The sequence below is a fragment of the Anneissia japonica genome, unplaced genomic scaffold (genome assembly GCF_011630105.1).
Source record: "Anneissia japonica isolate Jap-2015-1 unplaced genomic scaffold, ASM1163010v1 scaffold199_len4679917_cov187, whole genome shotgun sequence".
In the NCBI taxonomy this organism is placed as follows: Eukaryota; Metazoa; Echinodermata; class Crinoidea; order Comatulida; family Comatulidae; genus Anneissia; species Anneissia japonica.
The window spans coordinates 1,551,983-1,571,020 of record NW_022686322.1 but is presented as its reverse complement, the minus strand read 5'-3'; the positions used below and the strand labels follow the sequence as shown (position 1 = coordinate 1,571,020).

General features: G+C 35.1%; 2 protein-coding genes across 5 annotated transcripts in view; one reads left to right on the top strand and one right to left on the bottom strand.

Annotated features, from left to right (window-relative positions):
- The first annotated feature begins 1,316 nt into the window (after positions 1–1,316).
- On the top strand, positions 1,317–9,642 carry LOC117115313. Its single transcript, XM_033259056.1, has 3 exons — positions 1,317–1,499; positions 4,349–4,440; positions 5,756–9,642. The coding sequence occupies exons 1-3, from the start codon at positions 1,337–1,339 to the stop codon at positions 6,044–6,046; spliced, it is 546 nt and encodes a 181-aa protein (XP_033114947.1). The 5' UTR covers positions 1,317–1,336; the 3' UTR covers positions 6,047–9,642.
- Positions 9,643–12,357: 2,715 nt separating this feature from the next.
- LOC117115293 (glutamate receptor ionotropic, NMDA 1-like) overlaps positions 12,358–19,038 on the bottom strand; it is a 27,367-nt gene continuing 20,686 nt past the window's right edge. For 3 of the 4 annotated variants that reach the window (XM_033259039.1, XM_033259021.1, XM_033259030.1), the window contains 5 exons: positions 18,719–18,876; positions 18,080–18,351; positions 17,599–17,744; positions 14,829–14,919; positions 12,368–14,187 (listed from right to left, as the gene is read on the bottom strand). In XM_033259039.1, coding sequence (XP_033114930.1) covers positions 14,084–14,187; positions 14,829–14,919; positions 17,599–17,744; positions 18,080–18,351; positions 18,719–18,876 — 771 coding nt within the window. In that variant the 3' untranslated portion in view covers positions 12,368–14,083. Of the gene's footprint in view, positions 14,188–14,828; positions 14,920–17,598; positions 17,745–18,079; positions 18,352–18,718; positions 18,877–19,038 lie in introns of all 4 variants that reach the window. The other variant, XM_033259047.1, reaches the window with a different exon arrangement.

Below are 19,038 nucleotides of genomic sequence, written 5' to 3'. Positions count from 1 at the left end.
ATTCTCAGTGATTAAATCAGACGTGTAGAGATTACTTGTTATTGCGCCCTCTACATAATACGCAAGTTGTGCGTAAAGCGAAAAGGCGTGTAGAAGCGTAATTTCTTACGCGCACCGTAACCAACTAGTATCCAAAGCAACATTGTTGTTGTTTCCGCCTCATCATCAGACGATAACACTCAAAACGCAACAGTAGCACACTGAGAACAGCCTTCCATCAAAGTTGAGTAGGTTTGCATATAAATTTGTAAATTTATCATAAGGGAATATAAATTAACAGTAAAACAGTTTTATCAAAAGTAGCTGACCAAGAAAGAGATTTTTAATTTTTGCCGTGCACTTCTTTTTGTATTATCACTTGCTGCATTTATTTTGTTTTCTACGCCACTCTCGCTAACATTTATCAAGTAAGTGTTCTGTCGATTATATAACATCAATTTCAAACAACTGAAAATATCAATCAATACGTATTGTTGTGAGGTTTTGATACCTGTTTATCATTTCAAAAAATTGCAAAATATTTTTAGAATAAGTTTAAGTAGGCATATTATTTAGGTCTATGACATTCGGAACATACCTAAACTCTCTTTTCTAAATATAGCAAACGCCTACTACTGTTTTTTTTTTCTTTTTTTTTTTTTTCTTCTTCTTCTTCTTTCTTTCTTTCTTTCTTTTAAGGATTTATGACTGATATCTAGGCATATCAGCATAACTGAAAAGGAAAAACTGTTTCATGGTCTTCAACTTGTATTGTTTGTAGATTGAATTACTATATATTTTATTTACAACATCAAATTAGAATAATTATTTTTAGTAGTCCTTATGTATGCCTGAAACACTTTCGTTTTGCCTGGACGAATAAATTGTAAATACTGTAACTGTTTGGTAAATTAGGCTACGGTTTAATATCTGCAATATTTTTCAAATTGACATCTCCTTGATTTCTTGTTATATTAAGGCCAACTCAGACAGCGTCGGCCGACGCAGCCATTTGTTTGTCGCGTCGGGTCTGTGTGAGTTGAACGCAGACGCGATGGTGTGCGTCGGGGGCAGTCGCGTAGTAGAATATTAAACGTGTTTAATATTTCTTACGACGGCTAAAGACTGTCCCCGACGATAAATCGGGTCGGGCTGCGTCGGCCGACGCTGTTGAGTTGGCCTTTAGTCATTTTGTAAACTGTCATAAAAGTGTAATTTTCTAAAAATAGAATGGGAAACGCGTTTATGATTCAGACTCCCTTGTTATCCGCATTGATCGTTGACGCGGGAACAGTTACAAACGACTGGAACAATAGATTCCTCGACCTTTAAAACAGAGCGTGGTGTGGGGAGGCGCATGCAAGACTTCTATCACACGTCGTCGAACGAAGTATCGCTGGAAGTGTTCTGTCTGTCAGTGTTTGTGGATAGAATACTCATCAAAATGACTCGTACTACGGAATTACTGAAATTTTATCTCAAGGAAAATACCAATCTCTCTTCTGAAAAGATCGATGAAAGTAAGCACGACATAATTCATTTCAATATTTTGTATTTTGTTAGGGCTTAGATAGGCCTAGGTAGGCTAGCGGCAACTGCAGCAGGCATAACTTAGTCATAGGGCCAGGCCCAGCCCTTTCCCTGTATGGTATGGGGTAAAAATCAGATAAAAAGAATATCTAGGCCGAGGTATTAAACTTTAAAGAACCATCTTTTCGACGTGATATATTTGATCATGTTTATGCATGTTAACATATATATCTTAGGTTTACATATTTTTACCCATCAGATCAGAATTACTATGTAGGCCTAGCTAGGCTTCCTGGCCTGCTGGGTCTGGTGGCCTGAGGCCAGCCTAGAAGGTGATATGGTAGCTCTCAAAAAACTGTCCTGGGACCTAGTGGCCTAGGCAGGCATTGGTCTACGTAATAATCATAGATCAAAGAAGCTTTTTACAATCACATGAACAAATTTTTACTTTAGATTGCTACTTTTATTAGACCAAAATTGTATTTGCAGGACATTACCGGGCCCCTACATGTTTTTTTTTAATACATTAAAAATGAAATTAACGCAATAAAAAGTAAAGTTAAATTTAAGTCAAAAGAGTTTCATTTCCGGCCATCTAAACTGAGGCGGATGCATGGTGGTGGGGGGTGCATACGGTGCGATCACACCCCCAAAAATTGTATTTAAAAATATAATTGTATTGTAATGTTGAAATATTATTTTTTATTATTGTTATCATATGAAAGTAATATTGTTAACAGGCCCGTAACCAGCTTTGATAATGGGGGGTGGGGGATCTTTTTCAATCTGAGTGAACTTTTGGGGTCCAGGGGTTCTCTGGAAAAATGTTGAAAACCATTCCAAATGCTCTTCTGGTGTTTTTGAGCTGCTTTCAAATGAATTTATACAATTTTCGTGAATTAAATCTGAATCAATTTGATATGTGCAAATATTGAAGAATCATCATCATCATCATCTTTGTTTACTATGCAGAATGTCTTTTGAGTATAGTCACACAAAACTACAGTGCATGTCATAGGCTTATAAGGCCAAGGCACACATTGTGCATAAATCGCACTAAGTTGTGTTTTGTGTTGGTCTAGTAAGTAGAGCGGAACTCTCTATTCTGTGGGAGGATCGTCCGATCCCCCCACGGACCTGGTTAAGATTTTGAGTTTCATATTCTCAAAATTTTCTCTTGTTGGGGCTGAGATGGCTTGGACTCTCATGCACCCCCTACCACCAAATCCTGCATCCACCTCAGCAAGACATGTCATAGCCCTAAAATTTTCTACCTTAGTCCTGACCATAGTTGGGAGGTCCCACTCTACCTTTTATTTTTATATAACAACACATTTTATAAGAACACAGGCTGACATTGCTTAAAAGTTCAGAACAAATTGAGGCTGAGAAAAAATGTCAAATGAAGCTTTTAATTGCCTTATTTTCAGTAGGTGTAAGTAACTACGTATTCCTCTATAATATATACAGTACAGTAATATAGAGTACTACAGTGTTATGTCACGATACCAGATGATACTGTACTACTTCGTTGCTATCGGCGACACAAAATACGTTCAACCGATGCCATTTTCTCCACCGACAAACCATTGATCCCAATTTCTAACGTAATTATTAAGAAGTTGTATCTAAATTTTTCTTTGTAAATGTTAATTGATGATTAAATGTGTGTTCTATAACTAATATAATGTGAGCTTTTTGTGTTTTTAGTGCATTTTGATGGTAAATTATTAGGTTTTAAAATGCCTATTCCAGAAAGCTTATTCTAAACCATTAAGATTATGAAGTCATTCAGACGTAGGGGCATAATGAACGGTAACCAACGTCCAGAGAGCGCCACCTGGTGTTGTGACGACATGACTGTGGTACTCTATACTGCTGTACAATAAGAGTTTTCCATGTTTGAAAAGTGTAACAAAATAAGAACATTTTGAGCCTGAAGTTGTCAAAAAAATGTAAACACTGAGCATGGGTAAAATTTTACTGGTTCTTATAAAAAAGAAGTGTATTTTGTATTCCTAATATGTCCACCTCTGGTAGCTACAGTAGCTTGCCAGTTTGACCTATATTGTATTACAATACTGTACAGTATGCTTTCTATTATTCATTCTTGGTATTTTTATACAATTAAAAAATTTCAGAATAACCTGAAAAACTGTACAATTTTTACAACCGATACCTACTAAAAAATTCAAAATAAGAAAATTGTCTGGATGAATCACATGCATTGCGTAGAATCCACTTCTTTTGATGATGAAATATAATGAAAGAATTTTATTTAATTATATACAGTTTTTGTTCTAAATTTGTTATCGAGGAAACAGTCATAATACAGGAAAGTTATTGTATATTGTACTGTATCAGGAAATAATTCTTGGTAAATTTTATTATTCTCCAAAAGGTGCAGTATTGTGATATGTTTATAGTTAAATATACTTCCATGAACAGAATAATCAAAAAGGACAATTAGAACCTTTTAAGCAAAATACACAGACTACAGTATTGTTTCCCATGACCAACTTTTACCTGTCCTTTTTCTTCTTAACATTTTATTAGCATCATTTCTCCATTTCTTGTCTTTCATGCTCTCTCTTGCTGTGTTTTAGAATAGGAATTTACATATTTTTACAGATTTTTAGACTCTGAAATTGGTTAAATAAGCCTTTAAACATGCTATTTGCCATAGCTTCTGGAGTAATTGTCCCTAGACCCCCTTCAAGAAGTTCTAAGCTACCTATGAAATTGCCTTCCCCCTCCATGCCCCCTCCTTTTCTGGCAAATCCTGGCACCATTATTACTTATTAAACAGAAAAATCTTTTTCTTTCCTTTTTTTTAAAGTTGTTCCTACTGGTTATGAAAGGTCTCAAAGTTCTGATATTGAAATAGATGGTTATGATTCCATTGGCAGTGGTCCTGGTGTGACTAAAGAGGTACTGTATGCATTCTTTTTATTTTGTTCATTAGTCCTCTTGGATTAATTTGCTACCAGTCGTATGGTTCCTTGATAATCATACCTTATACAGCAGGGGTGGGCATAAAAATCGGTCGGAGGGTCAAACTGAATATTTGATTTAACATCGAGGGCCGCACCCAAAATTAGATGTTTCCATTGTGCTTCCAAAAACCTTCATGCACTGCTTTATGCCACTATGTGCTAAAATTTATTAATATTACTTTTTACAGATGATTGGTGTCGGCCCGTAATAAACAATGTATTTTCTAGTCAAAGATGTCTAGCGGGCCGCACACATAGGGTTTTTAATTTATTTTCGTGGGCCGCAAAAAAATCACAGTTGGGGTCTTATAGGGTTAAAATGACTCCCCGAGTAAATTAACTCTCAGAAAAAAGTCTAATTAAAAACATATGAAAGGATAATATGGTGGCCTATTTTCAAAGGTACCAACTTTTTTAATTAACTACATGTTGGTTTTGATTAACTGTCTGAGGTTAAATTGTAAAAACCTCAAGTATTCTATTAAAGAATTTAACTTTCATTTTAAAATAAGTGGAGTTTTTTTTTTTTTTTTTAGCACACAATAGAATAGTATATATCTAATAATACATATATAATTACAGTACATGATGTTCATTGGATTTTTTAAAGGAATTACAACCCAAATAGTTTATCTTTGATCATACCACCCATTTTTAAAACAAATATTTACAAAGTAAATCCATTGTTGCAAGGAAAAAATCTTCAACAAAGCACCTGAGAGCAGTATAGTTCAGTCAGTTAAAATGTTAACCTTTGGTACCTGGTCCAATTCCATTCGCTGCTTTACTTGGGTTTCGCCTGAAATACAAAATATTTCCAGTCTGAAGAGATGTCAAGCCGTTGGTCGTATGGCCTATGTACATGGTAAAGAATTCAACGCACACGGTTGTTTCCTGGTGTACACCAGAAGGACTCTACAGGAAATTAGTCTGATTTCCGTGGTTTATTTTTGCTGTTTAAACAGAATAAATCTAATCCAATTATACCTGTATTTGAATGTTCTCACTAACCTTTCATTGAATAAATTAAAAAAACTTTTAAAGAAATTAAATATGGTAGAGCCATGGCATTCAATCATTTATTGTAAGGTAGTTTGTAAATTGCAAGCAGTGAATTTCCTTTTTACTTATTATTGAATGAATAAAGATTCTGTGCCAGCATATACCATAGAACTGTATTGATTTTTCCATTGATCCTTAATAATTATTTACTTTTAATTTAATTTTAAATATTTTTTTTTACTTAATAGGATGCACGTAAAATGCGAAATATAGCTGATGAATTCAATGAACAGTGGAAAAAACCAATTCAGGGGATAGTGTCTGACTACACAGATGCATCAGAACATGGTTCATCTACCTCACTGAAATCAATGCTTAACACATACTTCCAGCAAAATCAGCTGATGTCCGATGACGATAAAAAAACTGCATTCGCTTTTAAAATTTTAGCTGATATTACAACTTGTGTTGTCAACTCAGAATATGTAAAGAATGCTGCAAGGGATGTGTGCGAGTTGGTAGATGGTTACTCTATGTAATTAATGTAAAATGACAAAATGTAGACTGAAGATTTTTGATATTTTTTTTTTTATTGTAATTTTTGTGTTCATTATTTCCATAAGCACTGATATTATTATTTTTTATTATTAAGAATGCTGTGGAATGAATGTGGTTCTCACATACCGTATACATGAATGTCCTTCCCATATTGGCAATCATCATAATCCCATATCCCATAATCACATTCCAGTCCTTACCACAATTGCCTCCTTCACACATCGCTTAAGCTTCCATTTTTAAATACTGTATTCAAAGAAATTCCCCACTTTGAATAAGCAAATAATGACTCCCTCGAATAAATGCCTCCCTCAAATAAATGCGCCTCCACCCCGCCCCTCCTTCCCAAAAAAAACCCTCAAATAAATACGGTACTCCTCAACATTCCTGATTCACACATTCCCATTCTTCTCCCTTTTCCCAAATTTCCTCTAATATACATTTCCTACCATTACAAATACCTTTTCTTTTTCCTCCCTTCCCACATTTGTTCATTTACACTTTCTTATCAGTCCTCTAAGAAATACCTCCTCGCTTTCCTACATGCCATTTATTATTTGAATATTTTGCTTCTCTTCATTTTTCTCTACTTTTCATACTTTCATGCCTCTTTCCCAATTACCATGCTTTTGGTATTCCATCCTCCTTTCCTACAGTAGATTCATCCCATTTCGACAACCTCTTCCTCTACATTTCATTATTCATGATTATTCTACAAAGTAGTACAGTAATATTAGTATTATTATTAATGATAATGTATTCCTTATCTATTATCTATGTGTGGACTTCGTATACATAGCTGGTCATTTGTTCAAATTAATAAATTATGCAAAAAAGGTAACTAGGTAATGTGTTTTTCTTTTTCATTATTGCTATATACTGTAGTATAAGTAATTAGTCATGTTTTGAGTACACTATAGGAAATATATTTCCTGAGTAAATTTCCTGATGAAGGCAATTTTTGAAGGAATAATGGCTCCTAAGGCTTCTGTTTCCTATAATGTATGAAATTGTACTTGACAGTAATTGCTTTATAGAGTCAGTTGTGACGTCCAATAGGTTTTCAATTAGTGACCACCGTGCAAATAGAAGTGATGTAAGTCACCTCTGACTTATAATTAATATTCAAGTTTACTTGTTTTATTAGGCATAAGATGCAATGATTAATTTAGCCAAGTAACAATGAATCCTTGTTTCCCGTCCTGGGTTTTCCAAAATGTTGTTGAAGGAGGCACTTATTATTTGATATTTGATATTTTTCACAGTTTGTCAATATATGCCAAAGAATGTTCTCTGCTTAGCAAAATGTGTTGTAAACAATTTGTCAATACTGTAATTTGTCATTGCTTCTCTTGCTACAGTATTATCATGGTCTTTGTGTTTAAAAATGCATTTGTAAACTATAAAATGTGTCATCAATTAAAATTTTGCATTTTTGATGTAAAAAAAACCCCAAAATTTTAGAAATAACAAAAAACAAAAACATTTATGTCGCCCAAAAAGTGGTGAGTGAGGAAACAAGGAAATTTTGTTATTTGGCCTTGGTATTTTATTGAACTGTGCAATTTTTAATAATAAAATCTTCCAGTATCTGTCAACATCACAATCAATGTATTTTAAGAGCGGGTAGGATAACTTTCAGGTAATTTGGTAGTGTACCATAGTAATATTAATTGCATAAAGAAATACATAAATATGTTTTAATAATGCACCATAACCTTAAAATATCAAACAAGAACTTGTCTGATAATATTTTGTGATAAATACTTAATCAGTCAAAATTAATATCCTCACTGTATTGAAATAATGTCGGTATAACATGAGCATATAGTTTGGGCAATTCACATTGTAGTTAACCACACCAGTACCATATTATATTTAAGTAATATGCAAATAAGGGCTTACCACATGACTAGAGCACTAGCAGAACAAAGAAGTCCCTGGCTAAAGGCTGCATTGGGTCCTTCACTGGGGGATGTGGTTGCGTACGGTGCAGTTTTTGACTTCTTAGTACTCTATCCAGGGCCCATGGCTTTAGCCAATGAAAGCTCATGAAACTGGACTACAGACTTGACTAGTATTTTCATGTTTTTGATGTACTTTTATAGCATTTTTAATCACCATGTTACTAAATTTGTACAGTTCATATTTCTGAGTTTGGGGATGGTTATTAATTTGATTATAATCAAATCATTCATTAAATTACACTTAAAGCAAAATGTTGTATAGTACAGTATTATAAGAGTTTGTCAATGATCAATTAATGATATTCCAAGAGGTAGTTAATCAGCTTATTTCTGGACACTCAATTAATTTGACAAACTGCAAGGCCGCTTTTCTTTGATTTAATTTAAATTTATTTGGAAAAAAGACAAGACTTAAAATATGTACTGTAATTATTGTAGATCAACATTTTTTTTTTATTGTATAAGCAAGTAAGTTGTGTAAGTGCGTTTCCATTATCTACAATTTGCAGATGATTAGGCCTATATACAAAAGTAAAATAATGTTAACTATATAGTGAATTATTATTCAGTGTCTAAAAATTATGATTAATATAGAGTAAAAACTTCTAAACTTTTGTTTGAAAATATATTCAGAGTTTAATCAATTGGTTTTTGTGGAAAGTATTACTAATGTGTCCATCTGATTAGTGATGAAGCTGCATAAAATCTTTCTACTGGCTGAATGAAACGGAAAACATCTTTAAATTATTTCTACTGCAAAATACTAACAAACTATAGAAAGATTGCTAAAGCTCAAATGCACCTGTAAGTGGCCTGACATAGGTTTTATCCCATCAGTCTGTTTACCAGATATACTATTGTTGAACTAAAAAAAGATATACTGTATGAATTCCTTATTTCATTAAATGGAGATTTATTTTATAAACTGTAAAATATACTTATGCACTCATTCTTAGGTTGGTTGGTAATCAATTAAATATTTTCGTAGCAAAGCTTAAATAATTGTTTTTAATCTGTGTGTGATTGGAAGTTGATTATTTGATTCATTTAATGAGCAAAATAAACTTTTTAAAAAAAAATTTCTACGACACTAAATATGATGCTCATTGCAGGCATGAGCCTGAGTTCAATTTGCACTAGCCATTGCATGAACAGAATCAAAATGCAAAATTGAATTAACATGGTAAAGCAACATGGAAATATGCTTTTAATGTTTTTGTGTGTTCCAGATTTGTCATGTGACAGTAAATCTTCAAATGAATATTTAATAATTTCTTTGTTAAAAATTAAATTTGGTTTGTTTCAACTCTCTATAGTGTATACCGTATTTTAAAATTTAATAATTTAATATTGTGTATTGTACTTGGGGTTTTAAATCCTCATGCTTAAAAAGCATACAGTAGTGATTGAAAATAAGTTTATGTTTGCTAAATGATTACCAAGTTGAGTTACTAATTTTACATGTTTTATTCACAAATCCATGATATGTGATGATTACAATTACTGGGGCATTAAATGCAATCGGGATTTATATAATCAAATGTAAAGCTATTATTTTTATTATTACTGTAATTCTATACTGTTTAAATAAATAACACTACAATATGGAACCTTGTGTGTTTATTTTGTTTTTATTAATTTTGTTTATATTTTGTTTATAAACTGAATTTCATTATTAATAATAGGAAATGTACAGGAGGTGTGCTTCGCAGAATGTACTTGGACTTTGTAGATCTACTGCTCTGTTATCACCTATGCTTCGATTTCAATAAATTTGATCATTGATTACAATAGACTAATTGGTTTTACCACAATAGACTGTGGGTTTACGCAATATTGTCTCGAAAATCATTGTGGGTTGGAAAATCATATATTTTAGGATGTGATGTCACTCTGGTTATTATTATGACAGCGCACATAGCGATGATCTGAAACAATGGAACGCTTGTTTGTTCATCCGTGAAAGTAACTGTCTGTGTTCAAAAGCAATTTTAGAAATCCACTAAAAAGCCCCGATACCATTGTATTCTAGTATACTGAGGCAGACAATTGTTTAATACTAAACAATAGGCCAACGATATTTATAGAATGTCAAAAAATTTACCAAGAGATAACTTACTAATAGGGTGCGCATATGTGATTATGCTATGTAAACTGGACTTTGGACCTTAATTAGGATAAATGATCTGCTCATCCAGAATATTAAAAAGAAATTTTGTACTGTTTTTATCTTTCGCTCACCAGACAACATGTATAAATTCTTCTATAATATTTTATATTAACTCATTTCCTTAGAACTACTTTGAAGGTTCTGTAGTCTATAGTCTTAAAACGAGAATACTTTTATATACGTGGGCGATTAATTGCATATATAACATGAATAGTTGAATATAGAAATATATGTATCATTATATGGTACTTAGCCTAAGAATACAGAAGAGTCCAGTGACCAGCATTTATCCAATTTGGGGGTGGGGGCTTCTGGGCATGTGGGGTCGAGACAGCCCGCGGAGCTTGAGTGTTTAAATAAACTTTACATTAAGATAACAACTGGCACTTTAATGTAAATATATTATTATAAAAAATTATCATACAAAACAGGGGCGGATCCAGAAATGTCCAAAAGGGGGGGCCGGAATGGGGGGCCGAAAGTTGGGCCAATTGAGACAACACTGTCGTAGGAGGTCCGGGGCATTCCCCCGCGAAATTTCTGTGTTCTAGACGACCAAACATAACATTTGAGGCATTCTGGGCTATCATTTTTTTCTATTTCTCTCTATTTTTTTCTTTTTTTACCTCCCAAAAGGGGGGCCGGGGCCGGGCCGGCCCCCCCCCCCTAAATCCGCCCCTGCAAAAGCAAACATTATTGTGACAGAATACTGTACCAGTATGAATTTAGGAAGTTTTGCCAAAGGAGGGTTTGCTAGAACCCTTAAATACCACTCTGCCCAACAAGGACACATACGGCCGTTAAGAAATGTGGTTTACTGAATTGTTTATTGTGCCTATATAGTACATGGGGTATTTTGAATCCTGTAATTGTTTTGGCGAATTCTGTTGACGTTTCTGGTTAAATAATTGAATGAGTGAAGAATTATTCAATATCTTTTATATAATTCAAGATAATGAATACGTTTTAGAAGCGTTCTCCCGAAGCCTGTACGGCATTATACCCTGAAGGGATTCAAAATACCATCCAATCATTGTTCGATTTCGTAGCAGCAGTAGTACAAAAACAAATATTTGTGTATTGTAATAATATTTTTAAAAAGTAGGCCTACCTAACATGACTTTTCTGTATTAAATCAAGCCGATATTTGACAATCAGGAATGTTCAAAATTCTGGAACTCCATTAAATTTAGGTGTAACACACGTTGTGTCGTATCAGTTTGTAACAAGTGGTGTATTTATGATGTTAACTTCAGGGGCGGATCCAGAGGTGTCCGGAAAGTTGGTGGGGGGGGGGAGGGTGGTGGGGGGGGGGGGTGACATCGAGATATAACACTCTCTTAGACGCCCGGAAATATCCTTTGAGGCGGTTTTGGGCCTTACTTTTATCCCCCGGGCCCTTTGTTTTTTATTTTCCAAAAGGGGCCCCTAAGTCTGCCCCTGAACTTTAAAATACCAATATTTATCTATGGAAAATTCATGAATTTTAGACCTAACTGCCTCCCCTCAAACCCGCCTTGATAACCACATAGCATCCTCAATAATGATATAGTTTATAGACACTAGTTTATAGACTGTAGTATATACGGTATGTTTAGCATTCCCTTGAATCTCACTAGAAGTGGAACATCCCTGAGTGTCCAGCATACCCGAGTCAGGTACCTGACAACTCACCAATCAAAACTGGTTTCCATGGAATCGCTACACCGTCGCTATAGCGTTCTTACTGCCAGTATTGAACGCTCCCTGATTCAACTGCCCAATAAGTGACGCCAAATGAGTCGGCGATAGTGTGTAGTGATTTTTTCATGGAAACCAGTCTATGCTCAACACCATCATGTTTTCACCGGGCGTTCGTACAATGTAGAGCAATTCAGGCGTGTGAGCTAAAGCCTGGTTTTTAAAAAATTGCTAGGCCTACACTGTCACTTCAGCATTTTCAATGCGATCGTTGTACTGCGTAGCTCGTAGCAATCAGGCTCCCCGATTCGACCGACCAATCAGCATCACCGAAAGCTATCGACGATATATAGCGTGTAGCTATTGTATGGAAACCATGCTCAAGCGTGAACCAAGGTGTGAAATACAAGCAACGCTTTGTACTAGGTAGTGAGGGCGTATTGCGTTGCTTGTGTGAACCAATCCTTAATGGGAATACAGTTTAAAATATGTTGACGATGTGTAACCAAAATCCGACAATCGACCGCCAGATCTATGATATATTTATTGGAATACTTGTTGCATGTATGATCTTCTGGTTAAAATAATGTGTAAACAGGAACATGCTTTCTGAGCTCCGTGGTTGACGTTTGAATATTTCGAAACATGATCTCGCAAAATTCTTAATCTTTTCTTTGTATATACTCATTTCGAAAGAGATTATTAAAGTACAATGAGGGTTAATAACCGTTGTTAATATCCTTTGATGCACTACTGCATTATGAATATCCTTGCCTGAAAAATTATGAGCATGAAGTAACTTAATCTATTTCACTGTACGTCATTTTACAACTTTTAATGAAAAAGAGACTTCAAAAAAAGGCAAGCGTTTGTCTAAAGCAAAAGTGTTTGTACATTTTAATTATATTCATATTATTATTCATTTTTATTGGACACATTCGTTATAAATGTCATTTTAACTTTTACCAATAAAAACAATGGTACTTTTAATGTTATATAATTAATTTTTATGTAATAATAATGATATAGAAATTTGTCATGCAATTTAGTCGTCTTAGTTTTCATGTGAATAAACTGAAATAATTTTTGTAACAAAATAAAATACCATGCCTTACCCCTCCTTGTGTACAACGGTTGCATTTGTCACTTGTATTATACATTTTTAGTCTACAAAATGCTATATCATTGATATTGCGTTGTACCGTATAAAAGACGTCTGCGAAATGACATTCGTTCTCTTAAAACTGATGTGTCAGTATATATGTTGTTATTACTTTTCGAATTAAAATAACAAAATAAAATACCATACCGTACCCCACCTTGTGTACAACAATTGTATTTGTGAATTGTATTATACATTTTTAGTCTACAAAATGCTATATCATTGATATTGTGTTCTGACGTATAAAAGACGTCTGCGAAATGACATTCGTTCTCTTCAAACTGGTGTGCCAGTAGATATGTGGTCATTACTCTTCGAATTATAATCAAACGTATCGATACGCCCATTTACCGCATCCATTTCTAGACAGCATTGGACACATTTTATATACATGAAGTATCTTGTTCTATTACCGTACGCTATGATTGTCATTTTAACTTTTACTAATAAGGACAATGGTAATGTTATATAATTTCTTTTTATGCGTAATAATGATATAGAAATTTTTCATCCAACTTTAATAGTCGTCTGGCTGCGATTTCGATGTGCATACTGTAATTGAATTTTTTTTTTTTTTTTTTTTTAAATTTACAAATAAGGGTTTTCCACTAGGCGAATTTATTCGCGCGAATTAAAGCGTCGGTTCGCTTCCTGAGCTCTGATTGGTTGCGCATTTTTTCGCTTCGCAGAAACTCCGATAGGAATATGAACGCGCATGCGCATGAACCAATGCTTCCAATGCGAGAATAAATTCGCCTAGTGGAAAACCGGCTTTACCCGACCTATAAGCTCAGTCTACACTACCAAATTTTCTTTGACAAAAACTGTGCCATATATAGGCCTATTCATGATGTGCCTATGATATGGTCATGATTAGATGTCATCATGACCATATTTAGGTATGTCACTTGTGTTATAGTCTGGAAGGGGCTTTACAATACAACGATTATATTTGTCACCATATACAAAATACTATATCATTGATATTGCGTTGTGACGTAGCCTATAAAAGACGTCTGCGAATTGACCTTCGTTCTTTTCATACTGGTGTGTCAGTAGGTACCGGTATGTGGTTATTGCTCTTTGAATTATAGTCAAACTTATCGATACGCCCTGTACATCGTCCATTTACCGCATCCATTTCTAGACAAAGAAAAAAAAAATCATTAACAACATCAAGGATACAAGGAACAAGTTGCAATAGGCCAATATAACCACACCTAATATTAGAGATGAACAATTATCTTCCGATTGTGCTTGAATTTCGTTTTAATAAATTTAGGAAGCAGGGATCACGCTAGAATTTCTAGACGTTTTGTAGTAAAGCTTGGTTTCCATACAATCGCTACACGCTATCGCGAACAGCTTTCGGTGATGCTGATTGGTCGGTCGAATCGGGGAGCCTTCCCAATTGCGGCGTGGGCTGCTACGCAGTTCAATGATTGTACTTAAAACACTTTAAAGCGACAGTGTAGCGATTTTTAAAGAAACCAGGCTTTAAGCCCGACACACCAATATGCACCGAGTCGACGGCTGAAGCATTCACATGAAGAAAGAAGCGCGCGCAACGAATATTCAATGACGATCCACCCAGACAGGTATCGACAGTCAGCAGATGACATAGCGTCGTCAGTCAATCCCACTGCCGACCGTCGTACGACTGATCGGCTTTAGAATAATCTGAGGCCCGCTATTATATTTTATTTTATACCCCTATGGTTGTGCCAAGCCCTTTATTGTTCGCCTTGTACCACCAAACATTTACTTAGGATTTGATTTCTTACCCATTTCAAGCAGAGCAATCTCCTCCTCTTCTGATCCTGACTCACTCGGTGTTTGTTTCTGTCGTCGCTCTTCCGCAGCCGCTTGTCGTTTCTTCAAAAGAAAAAGTTTGGGACGTTAATATCAACTAAAAAAAAAAAGTCCTTTTCAGAACTATCTACGTGGTGGAACACAAGCAGCCATTTACATTATTATTACTTCGTCATACAAACCTTCGAACAAAAAAAAGCTTAATTACAACTGTTGTTATAAACGACGTCAGCGGCGTTGCGAGGTGGTGACGGGTCACAGTGCAAGATAATTACCGGGCCCTAAAGGCACCTGATCTGACCCAGAGACAGAGGTGGGTACTTAGGCGAAACTCTTATGCTCATACATCTTGAAATTGTTTACAACAAATACGGCATTGTAACTAGCATAAATATTTTAAAAACTACTTAAGCATATTCAAGGATATTAAGAACAATAAAAATAGTCAAACGTAAAATATATTTTATCGCTTATAGCCTATTGGGAATTTCATGAGTTTAATATTGACAACAATATAACAATCAATGACCTGATAGCAGTAAAACGTAGGCCTTATCATAAAGTATGATGGCCTGGCGTGATTAAAATACGGGCGCAATATAGTTGAACCAACTTTAAAATATCAAACAAATACGTGCGTGCCGGTGTTTTAATTGCTTTAGAAATAGGAGTGATGTTTTGCCTTTAATAGAAATATGCTTTCAAAAACGTACTTTAGTGCATCGTAGCGTAGTACGAAGCATACGTTAATGGCGGTAGAGAATATCCTTAATTGTATTCAACGATACGAAGCTGTTCATGAGATTTTTTTTTTGTGTAAAGTCATCCTACTTTTAATGTTTGATGGCACGTAATAGGTAAATCACTGGCGGCATTGTCCATACCTACGCCACAGAACGACGTAAGTACTTTTGTTAGTGGTGAATTCGATTATAAACACGATGATTAAAATTATATCTTACGGTTGATATATCAGATCATTGCAACATGAATTGGGCAATACAATAAATGACTTCCTGGAAGAAAGATAACGTTTATTGAAAAACCCCATCGAAACTTCAATTACTTGATTGCTCTTTCGAAAGACCGAATAGGCTATCAACTTTCATTTAGACGCAGATCGAAGCAGTTCAGTTTCAGATTATTTACAAATAAATTGATTACAAGACAATATTAATAAAATGGTATTTTATGGATGTGTAAAAGTAATATTTAATATAATTAAGTTTGTGGCAGACCGTATTAAAGTCTTTGATATAATGGTATGTTGTAGTCTAACGATTTTATTTGCGTGCCCCAATGTGCATTCACACCGAATCCGAATTTTCGGATAGGAAAGCCTACCGAGGATCAGGAAGTCGAATAATGTGTACAATAGGGACGCTAACGTTCAGCGCTTTGGAAACGCGGTCAGAATTGCGGCCCGGATCCTATGTAAATGCAACTTTATGCTCTTGAGGATATTTCCCGTACGATTAAAATCGTAACGGTACTGGGTTTGGTTTACAGGAGCTCGTGTTTCGTACAGGTCATTCCATTCATAGAAAAAGCGTACCTGTCATTAGCCATAGTAGCCTGGGTCAATACATAACACCGGCTGTATAAAATTTATTATAAGATTAAAAATGTTAATCCTATTATTGTAGTAGTGATACTATGTACACGTTTTAGGTATTGTTATTTATTCATTAACGTTATTATATTAATATTTAAATTTAATGTATTGTTTAAGTATGAATTACTATGTCCATGTTAAATTAATCTTTCTATTAAAATTGTTTATTTAAATAATATAGTAATAGGCATAGCCGAGGTCTAGCCTAAACTAGCATAGGCCTAAAAAATTGACTATATGTGAGTGTATAGAATTATGAAAAATAGGGAAAAAAAACCCCGCAAAATTGTGAAAGAATAAAGGAAGAAGGAAGAATAGGAAAGAGATTTGGAGCGGCTGAAATATTAACCGAAAATATACAATAGTAGTCAATATGCTATTATTGCATTACGTTTTTGTAAACAATTTTGGGCACTAATCGTCAGAGGTCTCGGTGCCACAGCCTACACACTTTTCATAATTCGAAATCGAATCGGACCTTAAGTGATTTCCAAAATCTCTTTATATGAAATAAAAAATAATTAATGTTTAGAAAACAAATTAAAAAAAATTTCTTACCTGGAAGTACGTACGTATAAATGTACAATATGATCAGATGAACATAATCATGAGTACATCTCAGTATGTGTATGTGCATGTGCTTCTGTTGTTTGTTCTGCTATAAATGATGATGAACGTTCTTTTCCGTCTGTTTGAAAAATTTGCGCGTGTAGATAACGCGTGTCATTTTGTTATATATTTATACGCATTGTTCTGTATGTTGAGGATATTTCCCGTACAGATTCGTGTGACATCAAAGTTGATAGTGTCAAAGAACTTAATAGCAGAAGAATGAGCTGCTCCGCGTATTTGCATTAAAATCGATGGAACATCCGCCCTCCTGCGGTTGCAGTAAAATTTGAACATTTTACTAAGTGGAGAAACTAAGGAAACACGCGAACAAGAGCAGCGCCTTTATTATTTTTATATAGCGCCGCCACGCGGTTGCAGTAAAATTGCTCTCCGTGTACCCACAATGCCTTTTGAACGGATGTTCCACTATATTGGACAGAGCTTAATGAATTAAAGTTTAGTGACTGAATAATCTCTATGATGTATGTATAATATAGGCATAAATCAATATTTACCTTCACTTGCGCCTTCCATTTTAGTGTAACTCTTCCAGCTAGTTCTTTTTGGTGTTCCTTCTTGTCGTGGTATGCTTTATATTGTCGTTCTATAATGATCATGAAAAAACCGGCAACTATTGCAAAAGCAATCAGTAAAAATGTTCCTGTGCGAGAAAATTTAACCCAGAAATTTGAATATACGGTTTAATCAACATACAAAATGTAACAAATTGTTATTATTTATTGCTGAAAAATGTGAAATACCATTGAAATTTTACTTAATGTTGAGTACAAAAAAGTGTGGTGGTTTCAACAGAGTGTTTGTCTTTATCCTCACAAATAGTGTCGCTTCAATCGTCATTATGGTGTGTTGCAATAACTCTGAAATTCAATTTAGTAACTAGCTGAATTGAAATGTTCGTCAAGCCTAATGATTATGTAGGCCTATATAGGGCCTATGTAAGTATATATCCATAATGCGGTCAAGTCCAATACTAACCTCCCATATTTTCAAGACTCAACGTTGCTGGCTGATTGCCCACTACTGGACAATTCCGATAACTGATCCACTCCGATTCTAGCCTTTCCATTACACCACCCTCTTGGAAATGTAAAATCGCCAGTGATACTTCTTGAGTCCACAAACTTTCTTTCGGCAGCCCGATACCGAAACCCGACTTGCCGAACAGTTCTCCGACCGTGACGAGATTACAGTCTCGGGAGGTCTGGTAATCTAGCATCGCTGAATCCCATATGAACGCATCGAGCTCCCTGCGAGTATAATAATAGTTGAGCGATCACTTGAGTCGAGGAATAGATTATTACAGAGTGCTCGGCAGTGGCGGATCCAGGGGTGGCACAGGAGACATTCAGCCATTACCCCTCTCCGCGTAGCAGCCAGAAAATCATTAACAAAGTTTTTTTTATCATTTACATAGGTAGATTAATTAAAATGGCTACAACTCCGGAGATTCCAGAAAGCATAGCCGTCTGGACCCCAACATTCAATAGGACCTCAATCTCGTCCCGACTTGACCCTTACCGGTAGGTCCTCGTTGCCACTTGCGAAACCCTGGCAAAAAGAGAACTTGATCCGCCATTGGCTCGGCTAACAATCGGTGAGATCAAAGCGACTTACCCTTCTCTGACAGCTTCGACAGCAGCATCTGCATTTACGTAATTGAATGTCTCCATGAATGTATACATTGTTGACAGTTCAACTTGCCGGCGGAAGTAAGCATCCACTGAGCTTCCTTTAACGGTTGCAAACTTGAACGTATTCGATGGGTTGCGCATCTATCATTATACAACGAATAAAATATAATTAACAAAATAACGTTGATTATTACACTATATAATGTTTGCAATGTAGGCTATTCATTGCGTCAACGACCTGCATGCTGACAAATTGCGCCAAACAATTTGAGGATGTTCACACAGAGTCAGGGGTGGCGCCAG

What these genes read in the sequence shown, in the direction of transcription:
- LOC117115313 (XM_033259056.1), top strand. Translation starts at nt 1,337, where the DNA reads ATGCAAGACTTCTATCACACGTCGTCGAACGAAGTATCGCTGGAAGTG. An exon ending in TTCTGAAAAGATCGATGAAA is followed by an intron (nt 1,500 to 4,348) that starts GTAAGCACGACA and finishes TTTTTTTTAAAG; the next exon opens with TTGTTCCTACTGGTTATGAA. An exon ending in GTCCTGGTGTGACTAAAGAG is followed by an intron (nt 4,441 to 5,755) that starts GTACTGTATGCA and finishes TTTACTTAATAG; the next exon opens with GATGCACGTAAAATGCGAAA.